General features: G+C 44.8%; 1 protein-coding gene across 4 annotated transcripts in view; it reads right to left on the bottom strand.

Annotated features, from left to right (window-relative positions):
* The window catches only part of LOC121561508 (immunoglobulin-like domain-containing receptor 2), a gene marked incomplete at its 5' end in the record, with an annotated part of 18,727 nt that extends 2,012 nt beyond the window's left edge, over positions 1-16,715 (bottom strand). Inside the window, 8 exon segments of one of the 4 annotated variants that reach the window (XM_045216213.1) lie at positions 1-1,421; positions 1,905-2,772; positions 2,874-3,111; positions 5,121-5,234; positions 5,566-5,739; positions 5,989-6,135; positions 7,906-7,968; positions 16,596-16,715. The exon segment at positions 1-1,421 is cut by the window's left edge and continues 2,012 nt beyond it. In XM_045216213.1, coding sequence (XP_045072148.1) covers positions 1,389-1,421; positions 1,905-2,772; positions 2,874-3,111; positions 5,121-5,234; positions 5,566-5,739; positions 5,989-6,135; positions 7,906-7,968; positions 16,596-16,715 — 1,757 coding nt within the window. 4 annotated transcript variants of the gene reach the window in all.
* Between the last annotated feature and the right edge of the window lie 671 nt (positions 16,716-17,386).

The following is a 17,386-nucleotide window of genomic DNA, read 5'->3' as shown; positions in this document are numbered from 1 at the left end:
TGGTAGAGGGGCAGCAAGCCAAGCTCTGTTAGTTGGTTGGTAGAGGGGCAGCAAGCCAAGCTCTGTTAGTTAGTTGGGAGTGGGGCAGCAAGCCAAGCTCTGTTAGTTGGTTGGTAGAGGGGCAGCAAGCCAAGCTCTGTTAGTTAGTTGGGAGTGGGGCAGCAAGCCAAGCTCTGTTAGTTGGTTGGTAGAGGGGCAGCAAGCCAAGCTCTGTTAGTTAGTTGGGAGTGGGGCAGCAAGCCAAGCTCTGTTAGTTGGTTGGTAGAGGGCAGCAAGCCAAGCTCTGTTAGTTGGTTGGTAGAGGGGCAGCAAGCCAAGCTCTGTTAGTTAGTTGGGAGTGGGGCAGCAAGCCAAGCTCTGTTAGTTGGTTGGTAGAGGGGCAGCAAGCCAAGCTCTGTTAGTTAGTTGGGAGTGGGGCAGCAAGCCAAGCTCTGTTAGTTGGTTGGTAGAGGGGCAGCAAGCCAAGCTCTGTTAGTTAGTTGGGAGTGGGGCAGCAAGCCAAGCTCTGTTAGTTGGTTGGTAGAGGGCAGCAAGCCAAGCTCTGTTAGTTGGTTGGGAGTGGGGCAGCAAGCCAAGCTCTGTTAGTTGGTTGGTAGAGGGGCAGCAAGCCAAGCTCTGTTAGTTGGTTGGTAGAGGGGCAGCAAGCCAAGCTCTGTTAGTTAGTTGGGAGTGGGGCAGCAAGCCAAGCTCTGTTAGTTAGTTGGGAGTGGGGCAGCAAGCCAAGCTCTGTTAGTTAGTTGGGAGTGGGGCAGCAAGCCAAGCTCTGTTAGTTAGTTGGGAGTGGGGCAGCAAGCCAAGCTCTGTTAGTTAGTTGGGAGTGGGGCAGCAAGCCAAGCTCTGTTAGTTAGTTGGGAGTGGGGCAGCAAGCCAAGCTCTGTTAGTTAGTTGGGAGTGGGGCAGCAAGCAGGCAGAATAAGAAGGATAAGTGAGGCCAGGTTCTGGGGTCACGTTGGGGTCACAAAGGTTACAAAGAGATTCCACCTAGCTCTGCCATTTCAACTGAGGTAAAACATCTGTTAGAAGGCTGAACACAACACTGGTATTAGCCAAGTAGTAGTAGTGGTAGTCAAGATGTTAAGTTGAACAAATCTGATATCTAATCACCTGTGCCTTTTAATTGTAACTGATTACAGATCAATTGAGTTACATCCATAAAAGTCCATTATAAAACAGTTGTAAAGCATCAGATTAGAAAAACAAACACAGGAAATAAGAAAAAGTAAAACAAATCTGCAGAATGGAAGGATAAAAAAGGTAAGTGAAGTCGTTCAGGTTCAGATCTTGACGATAGTTTCCAGCTTTTCTTATAATGGTATGATAATGCTTAATTCTCTGGCTAAGAGGCACAGGTGCAATAACTTCTAAAACTGATTCCTTTCTCACCTGAGTCACAGTATATCTGTAAAGGTGAGCCTCCATACCTGAGAAAGATGGGTATAAGCTTATCTCTTGTCTTACCTTAAAGGGATACTTTGGGATTTTGGCAATGAATCCCTTTATCTACTTCCCCAGAGTCTGATGAACTTGTGGATACCAATTTTATGTCTGCATCCAGTATGAAGGAAGTTAGGGGTAGTTTTGCAAACCAATGCTCACTAGCGTTAGTGCAATGACTGGAAGTCTATGGTATCTACTAGCATGCTAGTTAGGAACTTCCTTCAAACTGCACACAGAGACATAAAAATGTTATCCACAAGTTCATCTGACTCTGGGGAAGTAGATAAAGGGCTTGATTGCCAAAATCCTGAAGTATCCCTTTAAGCAGCCTCAGCTACAGTACTGTTTGAGCATAGGGTTATCTTTACCCTAAATAAGTAGTCTCAACTATAGTACAGTATCTCTCTAGTATATTTCTACTGTGGATGAAGTTAACCCATACTGAGTGTACCCTAAATGTAGCTCACCACTTTCCGGGGCTTGTCCCGCTCCTCTCCGCTCTCCTGCTGTAGGGTAAGGGCGTGGCTATGGGTGGAGCCTCCGTTGGAGGGGCGGGAGGAATGGGGGGAGGGGGAGGGGCGCTCAGCGGCTCTGAACCGCTCTAACGCAGTCTGGCAGTACGGGGGTAGAGAGTCCTCTCCCCTTGAGTCTAATACCAACTCCACCTCTCTGTTGCTAGGCCAACGGCTATGGTGACGCTCACCGCCACCGCCGCTGCTCTTCTTAGAGCCCTTGGAACCCTTAGAGGGTGTGTCTGAGGGCGTGTCCTCTTCGCTCCGCCCCCCTCCCCTGCCCCTATCACCCCTACTGTCACTGGCCCCGCCCCGTCTGGTCTTGCGCTCCAAAAGGTTGCTCAGGAGTTCGTCATCGTAGTCCCGCCCCCGGGGGCTCTGGCCAGGAGGGGGAGGAGGGGCAGGGGGTTTAGGGGGGCGCTGCTCCAGCTCGTTGTCCCATGTGCCCCGTCTCTTCCTGGGCGAGGGCGGCGGACTGCGTTGTCGGTCTCCATGACGATCCTCTTGACGATCTCGTTCTCGCCAGGTCTCTGCGTGGTCATCGCGATCACTGTTGTCACGGTAACCACGTTTCGTCGTCTTGTCCCGGTAAGAAGGCGGATAGTATTCCCGATCTCGATCCCTATCCCGGTCACCTTCTCGTTCCCGCAGCTCCAGTCTCTCGTACTCCTGGTCGGTGTCTCTGATGTCCCTGACGGTGAGCTCCTCCCTGGGGCCTCTCTGTCTGTAGCACTGGGCAAACTCCTCCAGCTCATCCAGGGAGCCTGTCTTCCCACCCAGGAGGAAGGCCTTACGTTGCAGGTGCTCCGAACGAGGGTTCCACCTGGACATAACATCACATTAGGAACTTAGAACATGCAGAACATTATACACAACCCCCCACTTCCCTCCACACACACAGTCTGAACCCCTGTTCCTGGCGACCTGCTGTTATTATTATGATGATGGTCCTCCTCAATGCTGCGGTTGCGGCGGTGCTGGTAGCGTGTGGAACGACGGGTCTGAGAGGAGGACGAGGGATGACGGCGTTCAGGGATGTCTTCAAGGTCACGGTCGTGGTCAGGGATGGCTGGCAGGGCCTTCTCCTGTATCTTGCGGTAAGACTGACGGAAACCCCCTGTATCCATCTCATGGAGAGAACTGAGCTCTGAGACACTGCATGCTGAGGAGGAGGAGAGGTGAGGAGGAGGGGGAGGAGGAGGAAGAGGGGGAGGAGGAGGAGGAGGAGGGGGAGGAGGGGGAGGGGGGAGGAGACATTAATAAATGTTTGTATTTGTGATACTATGAATCACAGTGCTAGTATCACAGTGACTAGGCCTAAGATAAGATGCCAGTTGAATGAAGCATCCAGTGAACATGCACAGAACATAGAGAGAGTGAGAGGAAGATGTTCATCTGCTGTTCTAGATTAAAAACCTCTAAAACTAACAACCACATTACAATAGGTCTTCTTTTACAGATTGTCTTTGACACCAAGGCCAACACATCCAATCTGAGAAAGGAAACAATCTACCAGCAGTTGATGAGGATTGGAGGAATTCAAGGAATGAATCATTAGATGAGGATCAACAAGGTGGTGATGTATGGATAGTGTGAGACTGGCTCACGAAACGAGAAATAATCAGGTGTCTTTATGAAGTAGGACCAATCAGGTGTGTTGTCTTTATGAAGTAGGACGAATCAGGTGTGTTGTCTTTATGAAGTAGGACCAATCAGGTGTGTTGTCTTTATGAAGTAGGAAGATTCAGGCGTGTCTTTATGAAGTAGGACGAATCAGGTGTGTCTTTATGAAGTAGGACCAATCAGGTGTGTTGTCTTTATGAAGTAGGAAGATTCAGGCGTGTCTTTATGAAGTAGGACGAATCAGGTGTCTTTATGAAGTAGGAAGAGACATGCACATGCTGAGGTGGATTTCAGAGAGTAGTGCGTAGGCAGAGGTTATTTCAGATTATAGCTAGACTATATAAAGCATGTTGACTCTGTCCTACACAGGGTTGTCTTTCAGACAGATTATAGCTAGACTATATAAAGCATGTTGACTCTGTCCTACACAGGGTTGTCTTTCAGACAGATTATAGCTAGACTATATAAAGCATGTTGACTCTGTCCTACACAGGGTTGTCTTTCAGACAGATTATAGCTAGACTATATAAAGCATGTTGACTCTGTCCTACACAGGGTTGTCTTTCAGACAGATTATAGCTAGACTATATAAAGCATGTTGACTCTGTCCTACACAGGGTTGTCTTTCAGACAGATTATAGCTAGACTATATAAAGCATGTTGACTCTGTCCTACACAGGGTTGTCTTTCAGACAGATTATAGCTAGACTATATAAAGCATGTTGACTCTGTCCTACACAGGGTTGTCTTTCAGACAGATTATAGCTAGACTATATAAAGCATGTTGACTCTGTCCTACACAGGGTTGTCTTTCAGACAGATTATAGCTAGAGTATATAAAGCATGTTGACTCTGTCCTACACAGGGTTGTCTTTCAGACAGATTATAGCTAGAGTATATAAAGCATGTTGACTCTGTCCTACACAGGGTTGTCTTTCAGACAGATTATAGCTAGAGTATATAAAGCATGTTGACTCTGTCCTACACAGGCTTGTCTGTCTGTAGGGCTTACAGTCATGAGTCAGCTTGATTTCACAGAGGATGTCAGACAGAGTGTAATAGATTATAAGTCATGCTGAGTCTACACAGGGTAGGGTAACTATCTATCTGTCTGTCTGGTTAGGGCTTACAGTCATGCTGAGTCTACACAGGGTAGGGTAACTATCTATCTGTCTGTCTGGTTAGGGCTTACAGTCATGCTGAGTCTACACAGGGTAGGGTAACTATCTATCTGTCTGTCTGGTTAGGGCTTACAGTCATGCTGAGTCTACACAGGGTAGGGTAACTATCTATCTGTCTGTCTGGTTAAGGCTTACAGTCATGACACATGAAGAAGTTGATTTCAGAGTAGAGGATAGGGTGCAGGCTGAGTCTACTTACTTACTGTCTGTCTGTCTGTCTGTCTGTCTGTCTGTCTGTCTGTCTGTCTGTCTGTCTGTCTGTCTGTCTGTCTGTCTGTCTGTCTGTCTGTCTGTCTGTATGCCTGTCTGTATGCCTGTCTGTATGCCTGTCTGTATGCCTGTCTGTATGCCTGTCTGTAGGGCTTACAGTCGTGGCTCTGGGGCTTGGCTGGGTGGAAATTAGCCAGCTGTTTCTCTACGTGCTGCAACACCTTCAGAGAGTCCTGATCCAGAGAGGACTGCAGCCGGTACACAGGCCGCACTGAGATGGATATGAGAAAAACAAACACTTTACAGACAGGCAGGAGAGGAGAGGAGAGGAGAGGAGAGGAGAGGAGAGGAGAGGAGAGGAGAGGAGAGGAGAGGAGAGGAGAGGAGAGGAGAGACAGGCCTCTCTACTGCCACACACGTTCATGTGGATTTTTAACAAGGCTTTATCAGTATATTTTTTTATATTGCTGCCTTAAATTAAGAAATTATGTAAAAAATCCAACAAAAAAAAAAAGGTTTGTTAGATAACATTTAAAACATCAGAACATCAGTAGACAACACCAGACCAGACCAGACCAGACCAGACCAGACCCAGTACCCACCTCCAGCTGCGCTGCTCTCTGAGACAGAGGGGGGAGCGGACATCATCTTGGTGTCCACCAGGGAGGGGGGAGCGATGGGGACCATGGCCGGGACCCCAGGTACGTAGTAGGGGGGGTACACAGCGATCTGGGGGGACGAGGCCGTGCTTCTCAAACCCTTTCCTGCCTCGTACACTACATGGACAGATAGAACAGTAGAAAACACTGGAACATTCATCATTACACTTCAGGTATTCCAGACCAATAGAGGGACCATACAGTAGTAGAAGACTACTGGAGAAATGATATCTAAAAAGGTGGCAGTAGATGGGTAGAATGAGTGACGTATGATATGCTACAATAACTGTAGTATGCTACAATATTAGTTTCCTACAACAGCTGATCTAACGTGGTGTGATCTCTAGTGGAAGCAGCAGGACTCACAGTGTCGTGGGCAGCAGCAGGTGTCAGGGCAGCACCAACAGGACACATAGCAGCAGCAGGAGTGAGGACAGCACTGGCACCAACACACACCAAACAGCAAGATGAACAGGATAATACCCAGGGCTACCGAGCCCACAAAGGCCCACTCTGAGAGAGAGAGAGAGAGAGAGAGAGAGAGAGAGAGAGAGAGAGAGACAGAGAGAGAGAGAGAGAGAGAGAGGGGGGGGGGGGGGGGGGGGGGGGGGGGGGGGGGGGGGGAGGAGAGAGAGAGAGAGAGAGAGAGAGAGAGAGAGAGAGAGAGAGAGAGAGAGAGAGAGAGAGAGAGAGAGAGAGAGATGAAAGTTACATTTCTATGTGCAACATTCTAGAGTAGAAAGTGGTATTTGTTTTTGCTTGGAAGAGTATTCCCTCACACTCTCCAAACACACACATCCTCTCAACTTTTCAGGAAGTCTGGTCAGGGGACTAGGCTACAGGCAGGAAAGGGAAAGAGTGTTTCCTGTTACAGTATGTCATGCAGAGAGTACATGGCTGATACTGTACATTCAGTCATGATGTGCCCTAATCTACTACCATCATTATGACAGAATGATGACTACACACAGAGACATATATTTATATTCTATATACTACACACAGAGACATACAATGCATTCGGAAAGTATTCAGACCCCTTCCCTTTTTCCACATTTTGAAGAGGTTTTCAGAAATTTTTGCAAATGTATAAAAAATAAAAAACAGAAATACCTTTATTTACATAAGTATTCAGACCCTTTGCTATGAGACTTGAAATTGAGCTCAGGTGCATCCTGTTTCCATTGATCATCCTTGAGATGTTTCTACAACTTGATTGGAGTCCACCTGTGGTAAATTCAATTGATTGGACATGAAAGGCACACAGCTGTCTATTTAAGGTCCCACAGTTGACAGTGCATGTCAGAGCAAAAACCAAGCCATGAGGTCGAAGGAATTGTCCGTAGAGCTCCGAGACAGGATTGTGTCGAGGCACAGATCTGGGGAAGGGAACCAAAAATGTCTAAAAACCTGTTTTTGCTTTGTCATTATGGGGCATTGTGTGTAGATTGATGAGGGAAAAAAACAATTTAATCAATTTTAGAATAAGGCTGTAGCGTAACAAAATGTGGAAAAAATCAAGGGGTCTGAATACTTTCCGAATGCACTGTATATTTATATTCTACATACTACGAACACAAACACTGACAATGAAACATTACAGTACAATGTGGGAGCTGCTGAACACAATCTCTGACTATGAAACATTACATTACAATGTGGGAGCTGCTGTTTGGAAGAACATGTACTAATGCAACATCAACATTTGAAATGAGAGTGAATGAGTCATCACTGAATAAGCCATTTCCATCTCACCATACCCAAATCTGTCAACAACCTCCAAGATGAGGAAACATCTGAAATTTGGGGAATGTGACAGAAGATAATATTAACTCCCTTCTCTCTGAGTCCCATAATGTCCAGTTCAACCATCCTCTAAACTCTCTCTATCATTATGGTACTCACAATAACAATCCCTAATGATGGACTTCCTTTGGGCTTGGTCAGAAACCACAAACCCACTATTATCATGACTCTGGTCTCTCTCTGGTCTCTATCTCTCTCTCTCTCTCTCTCTCTCTCTCTCTCTCTCTCTCTCTCTCTCTCTCTCTCTCTCTCTCTCTCTCTCTCTCTCTCTCTCTCTCTCTCTCTCTCTTTCTCTCTCTGTTCAACAGTAAACTGACCATATTCAGTTGTTTGTTTGATTTGTAATAAGAGAACTGATTGGATTACTAAAGAGAACAACATGAAGCTGATTGGGCAGTGAAGGAGCAATAGTTGTGTGTTAATGAGTGAGAGGAAGAGACAGACAGACACAGGTGAGGAGGACACGCCCCTACCTACCTGGCATAATCTTCACATCAAAGTCAGGCAGGAGATCATCTGACACACCTGTACCTGTCTTACCTGGAGAGAGGAGAGGAGAAGAGCAGAGATGAAGGACAGGACAGGACAGGGAAAGACAGGGCAGGATAGGACAGGACAGGGCAAGACAGGACAGGACAGGGCAGGGTAAGATAGGACAGGGGGCAGGAGTGGTCAGAAGGTAGGGAAGTCCTAGCAGGGTTGGGGTCAATTCCATTTAAATTCAGGATCAAAACCAAAATTCAAATTCCTTTTTTTTTGTTGTTGAAGTATTAAGGAAAATCTGAATTTCAGTTTACTTCTTGAATCGACTGAATTAAAAAAGGAATTGACCCCAACCCTGGAAGGGATCAGAGGTCAGGGGTCATGGGAACGTTCAGGGAGAATGAAGTGCAGGTAGCAGCAGCATGCAGAGATTTAGACAATAGAAGAGGCAGCAAGGCGGACATGCCAGCACGCTGTCATTGATATGGTTTTGTTGAAAAGCAATGATGCAGAGAAATGCGACTGTGTTTCCTTTGAGTCACCCCACATGTCCTTGAAATACAGCCTGACTCAAACACTCTGATAGGGCTTCTCCATGTTTTTGGGAACTGTGTTTCATTTGTACATTTTAGTCATTTAGCAGACGCTCTTATCCAGAGCGACTTACAGTAGTGAGTGCATACATTTTCATAATGTATTTTTGTACTGGTCCCCCGTGGGAATCAAACCCACAACCCTGGCATTGCAAGCACCATGCTCTACCAACTGAGCTGGTGCTGTTTGCCTTTATCTGTAGTGGATTGAATTGGGGAGCTTCCAGTCAGTCTGTAGACAAATGAGTTGTTGATATTACGAGTACCATCACAGTGATGTCACAAATACATGGGCAGTGAAGTCACTAATAGCAGCTCTGTGTTACAATAACACTATCTCTTTCTCTTTCTGTTTCCCTCTCTGGCAATATGATTCACTAACGATACTTCATATTTCAACTTCATATACAACTCCGCAAAAAAGCTTAGCCACGCTCACACAAATGTGTTATAATGTGGCACAGGCTGGTACGAGAGAAGGGGGGAGAGAGAGAGGGGGAGAGAGAGAGGGGGAAGAGAGAGAGAGAGAGGGGGGAGAGAGAGGGGGAAGAGAGAGGTATAGAGAGAGAGAGAGAGAGAGAGAGAGAGAGAGAGAGGTATAGAGAGAGAATAGAGAGAGAGAGGAATAGAGAGAAAGCGGGGGATGGAGAGAGAGGGAGAGAGAGGGAGCGAGAGAAGAGATTAGGGAAGAACATTTACTTCCCCCCTAATGTGGTTGTTTGATCTTGGCTGTGTGTTGGAATGTTGTACAGTAGCTATAGAGATACGCATCTTGGCTAAAATACACGTAGGGAGTATCCTGTATCTTGGCCGTTACCATGCTGACCATGCAAATACCTGAGTCAGAGCCACACGACAAGGCTAGAAATGTAGTGGGTGAAGCAACATTCTTTAAAAGAAGGATACAAACCTAGAGCGTCATAGAAAGGACTTAAATCCACTCATATTGATATCACACACAGAAGGTATTCAGAAGGTTATTAGCACTGTAATATTGTAAGTATGCACAGCCTCCTATGAGATGCTCTATCAACCTGACCCATACATCTTTACGTGCTCCTACTATAGCTGCCTGGGTTTAACCCTGCCTGAATGGGAATAAAACCTCTGTTTGTCGAAGAGTGCAGAGTCTGCAGTATTTTTCTATTACCCCCAAAGGAGCACAATATTTCTCCTGTGGCCTCCAGTGGTTTGAAGCAAGGATCCAACCTTGTCAATATGCTGCCCATATCTGTCTATTGTTCAGGCTGGTACAGGACAGACTGTCCAGTGTTGAGAAGTAGAACCTCTGTCTGGCCTCCAGGGGATTGAAGCAGTGACAAGCTGTCCAGGGTTCTAAGCAAAACAACTCTTGTCAGAGAGAGTTGTGAGGATCAGGCAGACAGGAAGAGGGTTTAATGAGCTCCAAGGCCCTCCTGGACGGCCCTCCTCTCTCTGCCCACATCGAGAGCAGCTTAGCTGGAACTTACTCCTGGAATTGCTCCCCTCACTGCTGGGTACTGGGCTAACGCACCGTTGCCCGACTGGCTGGCCGTCATTACGAAGCAGAGAGGAGAAGAGAGGTTTTCTGTTTCACTCACTCTGGATATTAGTTCTTTCCATGAACTCTGACCCATGTATTGACTATTAAAGTGGAGAAAACTGTTCCTGCCCCCTTCACAACCAGAGAACCTGACATACAATACAACACACCAACAAGCCTACACACTTTACATTACAACACACACACTAACGACTCTCACCCCTGATCTAAATATTTCACCCTGTAGTCTTTCTCTCTCCCCGAGTCACATCATTCATTCCCCTGGCCCCCTAACTACAGTAAAACCCAGTTGTTGCCGTGGGAAACCCGACAAGTGGCTTCTACTATACTAGGTCAATAACTGGGGTAACCCAATTTCTATTCAATGTAGTTCTCTGAGAGCTACTACATACCACAGAGGACATTGTCTACTGACAGACCACTGTGGTTTAAAGGGATAGGTCGACAGCATGCTAGCTGATCCTGTAGACGTCCAGTCATTGCATTAACACTAGTTAGCAACGGCTCCAGAAACGACCTTCAAACTGCAGGCAGAGACATAAAAATGATAAGTAGAAAAAAAGGCTTACTGGCCAAAATGTGGCGCTGTCTCTTTAACACTGGGATGTGATTAGTGGGTTTGGTGCTTGGTCTCTAAGACCATCTATCTGTGTGGTATTGCTGAGCTGTAGTGTGTTATATAGACTCTCGGCTTAGTGCTGAGTGTGTGGTTCTACTGGACTGTACTGGTTTATAGAGAGGCAGCCAGCCAAACAAAAGGTCTCTCTCTCTCTCCAAAGCAGCATGGCCACTCAGAGAGTCACCATGGCAACGCTAGTTACCGCGCTCAGGGATGTGGGGCCGTCATTGTTGAGCAATGACACATAAATACACATATACACACATGAATGCACACATGTACACACACACACAGGATTCACTCAAACAGACACTTTCTTTTCATGCTAAGGAAGCAAGTTGTACCTTCCCAGCTAACATACATCACACAGGAAAAGTATTAGCATTACAACATACTACACTGAGTAAATATTGGAGGTAGGCACAGACAGAGCTATCCCACTAGCACACAGGCAGCATGTCAAGAAGACACATTCCTAACAGTACTCAGTCCTATATATCTCCACACTAAATGATGGGCCACTATTGTCCACATGATAGCTGCATTGTTTCCATTGATAGATGTTCCTTAGCTAACGACTAACGGAGCCTTGTTACATAACAGGGGTTGTTAAGACAGGGGTGACTACTGCCTAGCAACCTGACAGTAGGTCAGAGGCAGGGTGGTAGATGACTGGGAGAGATCAACCTGACAGTAGGTCAGAGGCAGTGTGGTAGATGACTGGGAGAGATCAACCTGACAGTAGGTCAGAGGCAGGGTGGTAGATGTCAGACTGGGAGAGATCAACCTGACAGTAGGTCAGAGGCAGTGTGGTAGATGACTGGGAGAGATCAACCTGACAGTAGGTCAGAGGCAGCGTGGTAGATGACTGGGAGAGATCAACCTGACAGTAGGTCAGAGGCAGGATGGTAGATGTCAGACTGGGAGAGATCAACCTGACAGTAGGTCAGAGGCAGGGTGGTAGATGACTGGGAGAGATCAACCTGACAGTAGGTCAGAGGCAAGGTGGTAGATGACTGGGAGAGAACAACCTGACAGTAGGTCAGAGGCAGGGTGGTAGATGTCAGACTGGGAGAGATCAACCTGACAGTAGGTCAGAGGCAGGGTGGTAGATGACTGGGAGAGATCAACCTGACAGTAGGTCAGAGGCAGGGTGGTAGATGTCAGACTGGGAGAGATCAACCTGACAGTAGGTCAGAAGCAGGGTGGTAGATGTCAGACTGGGAGAGATCAACCTGACAGTAGGTCAGAGGCAGGGTGGTAGATTTACTGGGAGAGATCAACCTGACAGTAGGTCAGAGGCAGGGTGGTAGATGACTGGGAGAGATCAACCTGACAGTAGGTCAAAGGCAGAGTGGTAGATGACTGGGAAAGATCAACCTGACAGTAGGTCAGAGGCAGGGTGGTAGATGACTGGGAGAGATCAACCTGACAGTAGATCAGAGGCAGCGTGGTAGATGACTGGGAGAGATCAACCTGACAGTAGGTCAGAGGCAGTGTGGTAGATGACTGGGAAAGATCAACCTGACAGTAGGTCAGAGGCAGGGTGGTAGATGACTGGGAGAGATCAACCTGACAGTAGGTCAGAGGCAGTGTGGTAGATGACTGGGAGAGATCAACCTGACAGTAGGTCAGAGGCAGGGTGGTAGATGTCAGACTGGGAGAGATCAACCTGACAGTAGGTCAGAGGCAGGGTGGTAGATGACTGGGAGAGATCAACCTGACAGTAGGTCAGAGGCAGGGTGGTAGATGACTGGGAGAGATCAACCTGACAGTAGGTCAGAGGCAGGGTGGTAGATGACTGGGAGAGATCAACCTGACAGTAGGTCAGAGGCAGGGCAGAGGCAGGGTGGTAGATGACTGGGAGAGATCAACCTGACAGTAGGTCAGAGGCAGCGTGGTAGATGTCAGACTGGGAGAGATCAACCTGACAGTAGGTCAGAGGCAGGGTGGTAGATGTCAGACTGGGAGAGATCAACCTGACAGTAGGTCAGAGGCAGGGTGGTAGATGTCAGACTGGGAGAGATCAACCTGACAGTAGGTCAGAGGCAGGGCAGAGGCAGGGTGGTAGATGACTGGGAGAGATCAACCTGACAGTAGGTCAGAGGCAGGGTGGTAGATGTCAGACTGGGAGAGATCAACCTGACAGTAGGTCAGAGGCAGGGTGGTAGATGACTGGGAGAGATCAACCTGACAGTAGGTCAGAGGCAGGGTGGTAGATGTCAGACTGGGAGAGATCAACCTGACAGTAGGTCAGAGGCAGGGTGGTAGATGACTGGGAGAGATCAACCTGACAGTACGTTAGAAGCAGGGTGGTAGATGTCAGACTGGGAGAGAACATAAGAAAACGTCCAGAATAATGGATGGTTTGTGTGGATAGCTGCCAGTGACAATACAGAGATATACTGTAGATTGTTGGTTGCTTCTATATGAGGGGGTTTATATAGCTTCTATATGAGGGGTTTATATAGCTTCTATATGAGGGGTTTATATAGCTTCTATATGAGGGGTTTATATAGCTTCTATATGAGGGGTTTATATAGCTTCTATATGAGGGGGTTTATATAGCTTCTATATGAGGGGTTTATATAGCTTCTATATGAGGGGTTTATATAGCTTCTATATGAGGGGGTTTATATAAGCTTCTATATGAGGGATTATATAGCTTCTATATGAGGGGTTTATATAGCTTCTATATGAGGGGGTTTATATAGCTTCTATATGAGGGGTTTATATAGCTTCTATATGAGGGGTTTATATAGCTTCTATATGAGGGGTTTATATAGCTTCTATATGAGGGGGTTTATATAGCTTCTATATGAGGGGGTTTATATAGCTTCTATATGAGGGGTTTATATAGCTTCTATATGAGGGGTTTATATAGCTTCTATATGAGGGGTTTATATAGCTTCTATATGAGGGGTTTATATAGCTTCTATATGAGGGGTTTATATAGCTTCTATATGAGGGGGTTTATATAGCTTCTATATGAGGGGTTTATATAGCTTCTATATGAGGGGTTTATATAGCTTCTATATGAGGGGGTTTATATAGCTTCTATATGAGGGGTTTATATAGCTTCTATATGAGGGGGTTTATATAGCTTCTATATGAGGGGATTATATAGCTTCTATATGAGGGGTTTGTATAGCTTCTATATGAGGGGGTTTATATAGCTTCTATATGAGGGGTTTATAAAGCTTCTATATGAGGGGTTTATATAGCTTCTATATGAGGGGTTTATATAGCTCCTATATGAGGGGTTTATATAGCTTCTATATGAGGGGTTTATATAGCTTCTATATGAGGGGTTTATATAGCTTCTATATGAGGGGTTTATATAGCTTCTATATGAGGGGGTTTATATAGCTTCTATATGAGGGGTTTATATAGCTTCTATATGAGGGGTTTATATAGCTTCTATATGAGGGGTTTATATAGCTTCTATATGAGGGGGTTTATATAGCTTCTATATGAGGGGTTTATATAGCTTCTATATGAGGGGTTTATATAGCTTCTATATGAGGGGGTTTATATAGCTTCTATATGAGGGGATTATATAGCTTCTATATGAGGGGTTTATATAGCTTCAATATGAGGGGTTTATATAGCTTCTATATGAGGGGGTTTATATAGCTTCTATATGAGGGGTTTATATAGCTTCTATATGAGGGGGTTTATATAGCTTCTATGAGGGGTTTATATAGCTTCTATATGAGGGGGTTTATATAGCTTCTATATGAGGGGGTTTATATAGCTTCTATATGAGGGGTTTATATAGCTTCTATATGAGGGGGTTTATATAGCTTCTATATGAGGGGGTTTATATAGCTTCTATATGAGGGGTTTATATAGCTTCTATATGAGGGGTTTATATAGCTTCTATATGAGGGGGTTTATATAGCTTCTATATGAGGGGGTTTATATAGCTTCTATATGAGGGGGTTTATATAGCTTCTATATGAGGGTTTATATAGCTTCTATATGAGGGGGTTTATATAGCTTCTATATGAGGGGGTTTATATAGCTTCTATATGAGGGTTTATATAGCTTCTATATGAGGGGGTTTATATAGCTTCTATATGAGGGGGTTTATATAGCTTCTATATGAGGGGGTTTATATAGCTTCTATACGAGGGGGTTTATATAGCTTCTATATGAGGGGTTTATATAGCTTCTATATGAGGGGTTTATATAGCTTCTATATGAGGGGTTTATATAGCTTCTATATGAGGGGGTTTATATAGCTTCTATATGAGGGGTTTATATAGCTTCTATATGAGGGGTTTATATAGCTTCTATATGAGGGGGTTTATATAGCTTCTATATGAGGGGTTTATATAGCTTCTATATGAGGGGTTTATATAGCTTCTATATGAGGGGGTTTATATAGCTTCTATGAGGGGTTTATATAGCTTCTATATGAGGGGTTTATATAGCTTCTATATGAGGGTTTATATAGCTTCTATATGAGGGGTTTATATAGCTTCTATATGAGGGGGTTTATATAGCTTCTATATGAGGGGTTTATATAGCTTCTATATGAGGGGTTTATATAGCTTCTATATGAGGGGTTTATATAGCTTCTATATGAGGAGGGGTTTATATAGCTTCTATATGAGGGGGTTTATATAGCTTCTATATGAGGGGGCTTATATAGCTTCTATATGAGGGGTTTATATAGCTTCTATATGAGGGGTTTATATAGCTTCTATATGAGGGGTTTATATAGCTTCTATATGAGGGGTTTATATAGCTTCTATATGAGGGGTTTATATAGCTTCTATATGAGGGGGTTTTATATAGCTCCTATATGAGGGGTTTATATAGCTTCTATATGAGGGGTTTATACAGCTTCTATATGAGGGGTTTATATAGCTTCTATATGAGGGGGTTTCTATAGTTTCTATATGAGGGGTTTATATAGCTTCTATATGAGGGGTTTATATAGCTTCTATATGAGGGGGTTTATATAGCTTCTATATGAGGGGGTTTATATAGCTTCTATATGAGGGGTTTATATAGCTTCTATATGAGGGGTTTTATATAGCTTCTATATGAGGGGTTTATATAGCTTCTATATGAGGGGTTTATATAGCTTCTATATGAGGGGTTTATATAGCTTCTATATGAGGGGTTTATATAGCTTTTTATATGAGGGGGTTTATATAGCTTCTATATGAGGGTTTATATAGCTTCTATATGAGGGGTTTATATAGCTTCTATATGAGGGGTTTATATAGCTTCTATATGAGGGGTTTATATAGCTTCTATATGAGGGGTTTATATAGCTTCTATATGAGGGGGTTTATATAGCATCTATATGAGGGGTTTATATAGCTTCTATATGAGGGGGTTTATATAGCTTCTATATGAGGGGGTTTATATAGCTTCTATATGAGGGGGTTTATATAGCTTCTATATGAGGGTTTATATAGCTTCTATATGAGGGGATTTATATAAGCTTCTATATGAGGGGTTTATATAGCTTCTATATGAGGGGTTTATATAGCTTCTATATGAGGGGGTTTATATAGCTATTAGAACTAGCAGTCATATGAGGTATAAGGGGATGGCAGAATAACTCTGCAGAAGTACTCCATGGAAAAATGATCAACTTGCATGTCAACTTGAATGATGTCGCCTGAGGGTAAATGAGAGAAATCATATTTAAAGGGATTTGTATTTGCATGTCCTCAATGTCATAAATGTGAAGTGTTGCATGAAGTGTTTTCCCTTCCTGTCTGGGTTGGCTTCACTTTCTGTATAATGGTGGTTGTCTTCCTGTGGAGGGGGGCAGTGGGGAGGAGGGGAGAGGTAGGGAGGAGGTGGGTGAGGAGGATGAGGGTAGGGGTGAGGAGGGGGGATGGAGGAATGGAGGGTTGGAGGGAGGAGAGGGTAGGGGTGAGGAGGGGAGTTAAGGACTCACCCAACACCAGAAGCTCCACAGGGGCCTCATTCCTGCCCTCCAGGTCGTCAGAGATGACCACCTTACAGAGGTACACCCCACTGTCTCCCCACTGGAGCTCCCCAATACGCAGGTCAGCCTCTGGAGAGAGGGAGGAGGAGGAAGACAGAAGATATTAAAAGAAAATAAGTATCACATCTAACTCATCACTCTGTCAAACATCACTCTGTCAAACATCACTCTGTCAAACATCACTCTGTCAAACATCACATCTAACTCATCACTCTGTCAAACATCACTCTGTCAAACATCATTCTGTCAAACATCACTCTGTCAAACATCATCACATCTAACTCATCACTCTGTCAAACATCACTCTGTCAAACATCACTCTGTCAAACATCACTCTGTCAAACATCACATCTAACTCATCACTCTGTCAAACATCACTCTGTCAAACATCACTCTGTCAAACATCACTCTGTCAAACATCACATCTAACTCATCACTCTGTCAAACATCACTCTGTCAAACATCACATCTAACAAATCACTCTGTCATACATCACTCTGTCAAACATCACATTTAACACATCACTTTGTCACACATCACTCTGTCCAAACATCACATCTAACACATCACTCTGTCATACATCACTCTGTCAAACGTCACATTTAACACATCACTCTGTCAAACATCACTCTGTCCAAACATCACATCTAACTCATCACTCTGTCAAACATCACTCTGTCAAACATCACAATGTCAAACATCACTCTGTCAAACATCACATCTAACTCATCACTCTGTCA

This window comes from Coregonus clupeaformis, unplaced genomic scaffold (genome assembly GCF_020615455.1).
Source record: "Coregonus clupeaformis isolate EN_2021a unplaced genomic scaffold, ASM2061545v1 scaf0639, whole genome shotgun sequence".
Taxonomy (NCBI): domain Eukaryota; kingdom Metazoa; phylum Chordata; class Actinopteri; order Salmoniformes; family Salmonidae; genus Coregonus; species Coregonus clupeaformis.
The sequence above is the reverse complement of the archived record's forward strand: the minus strand, read 5'-3'. Positions and strand labels throughout refer to the sequence as shown.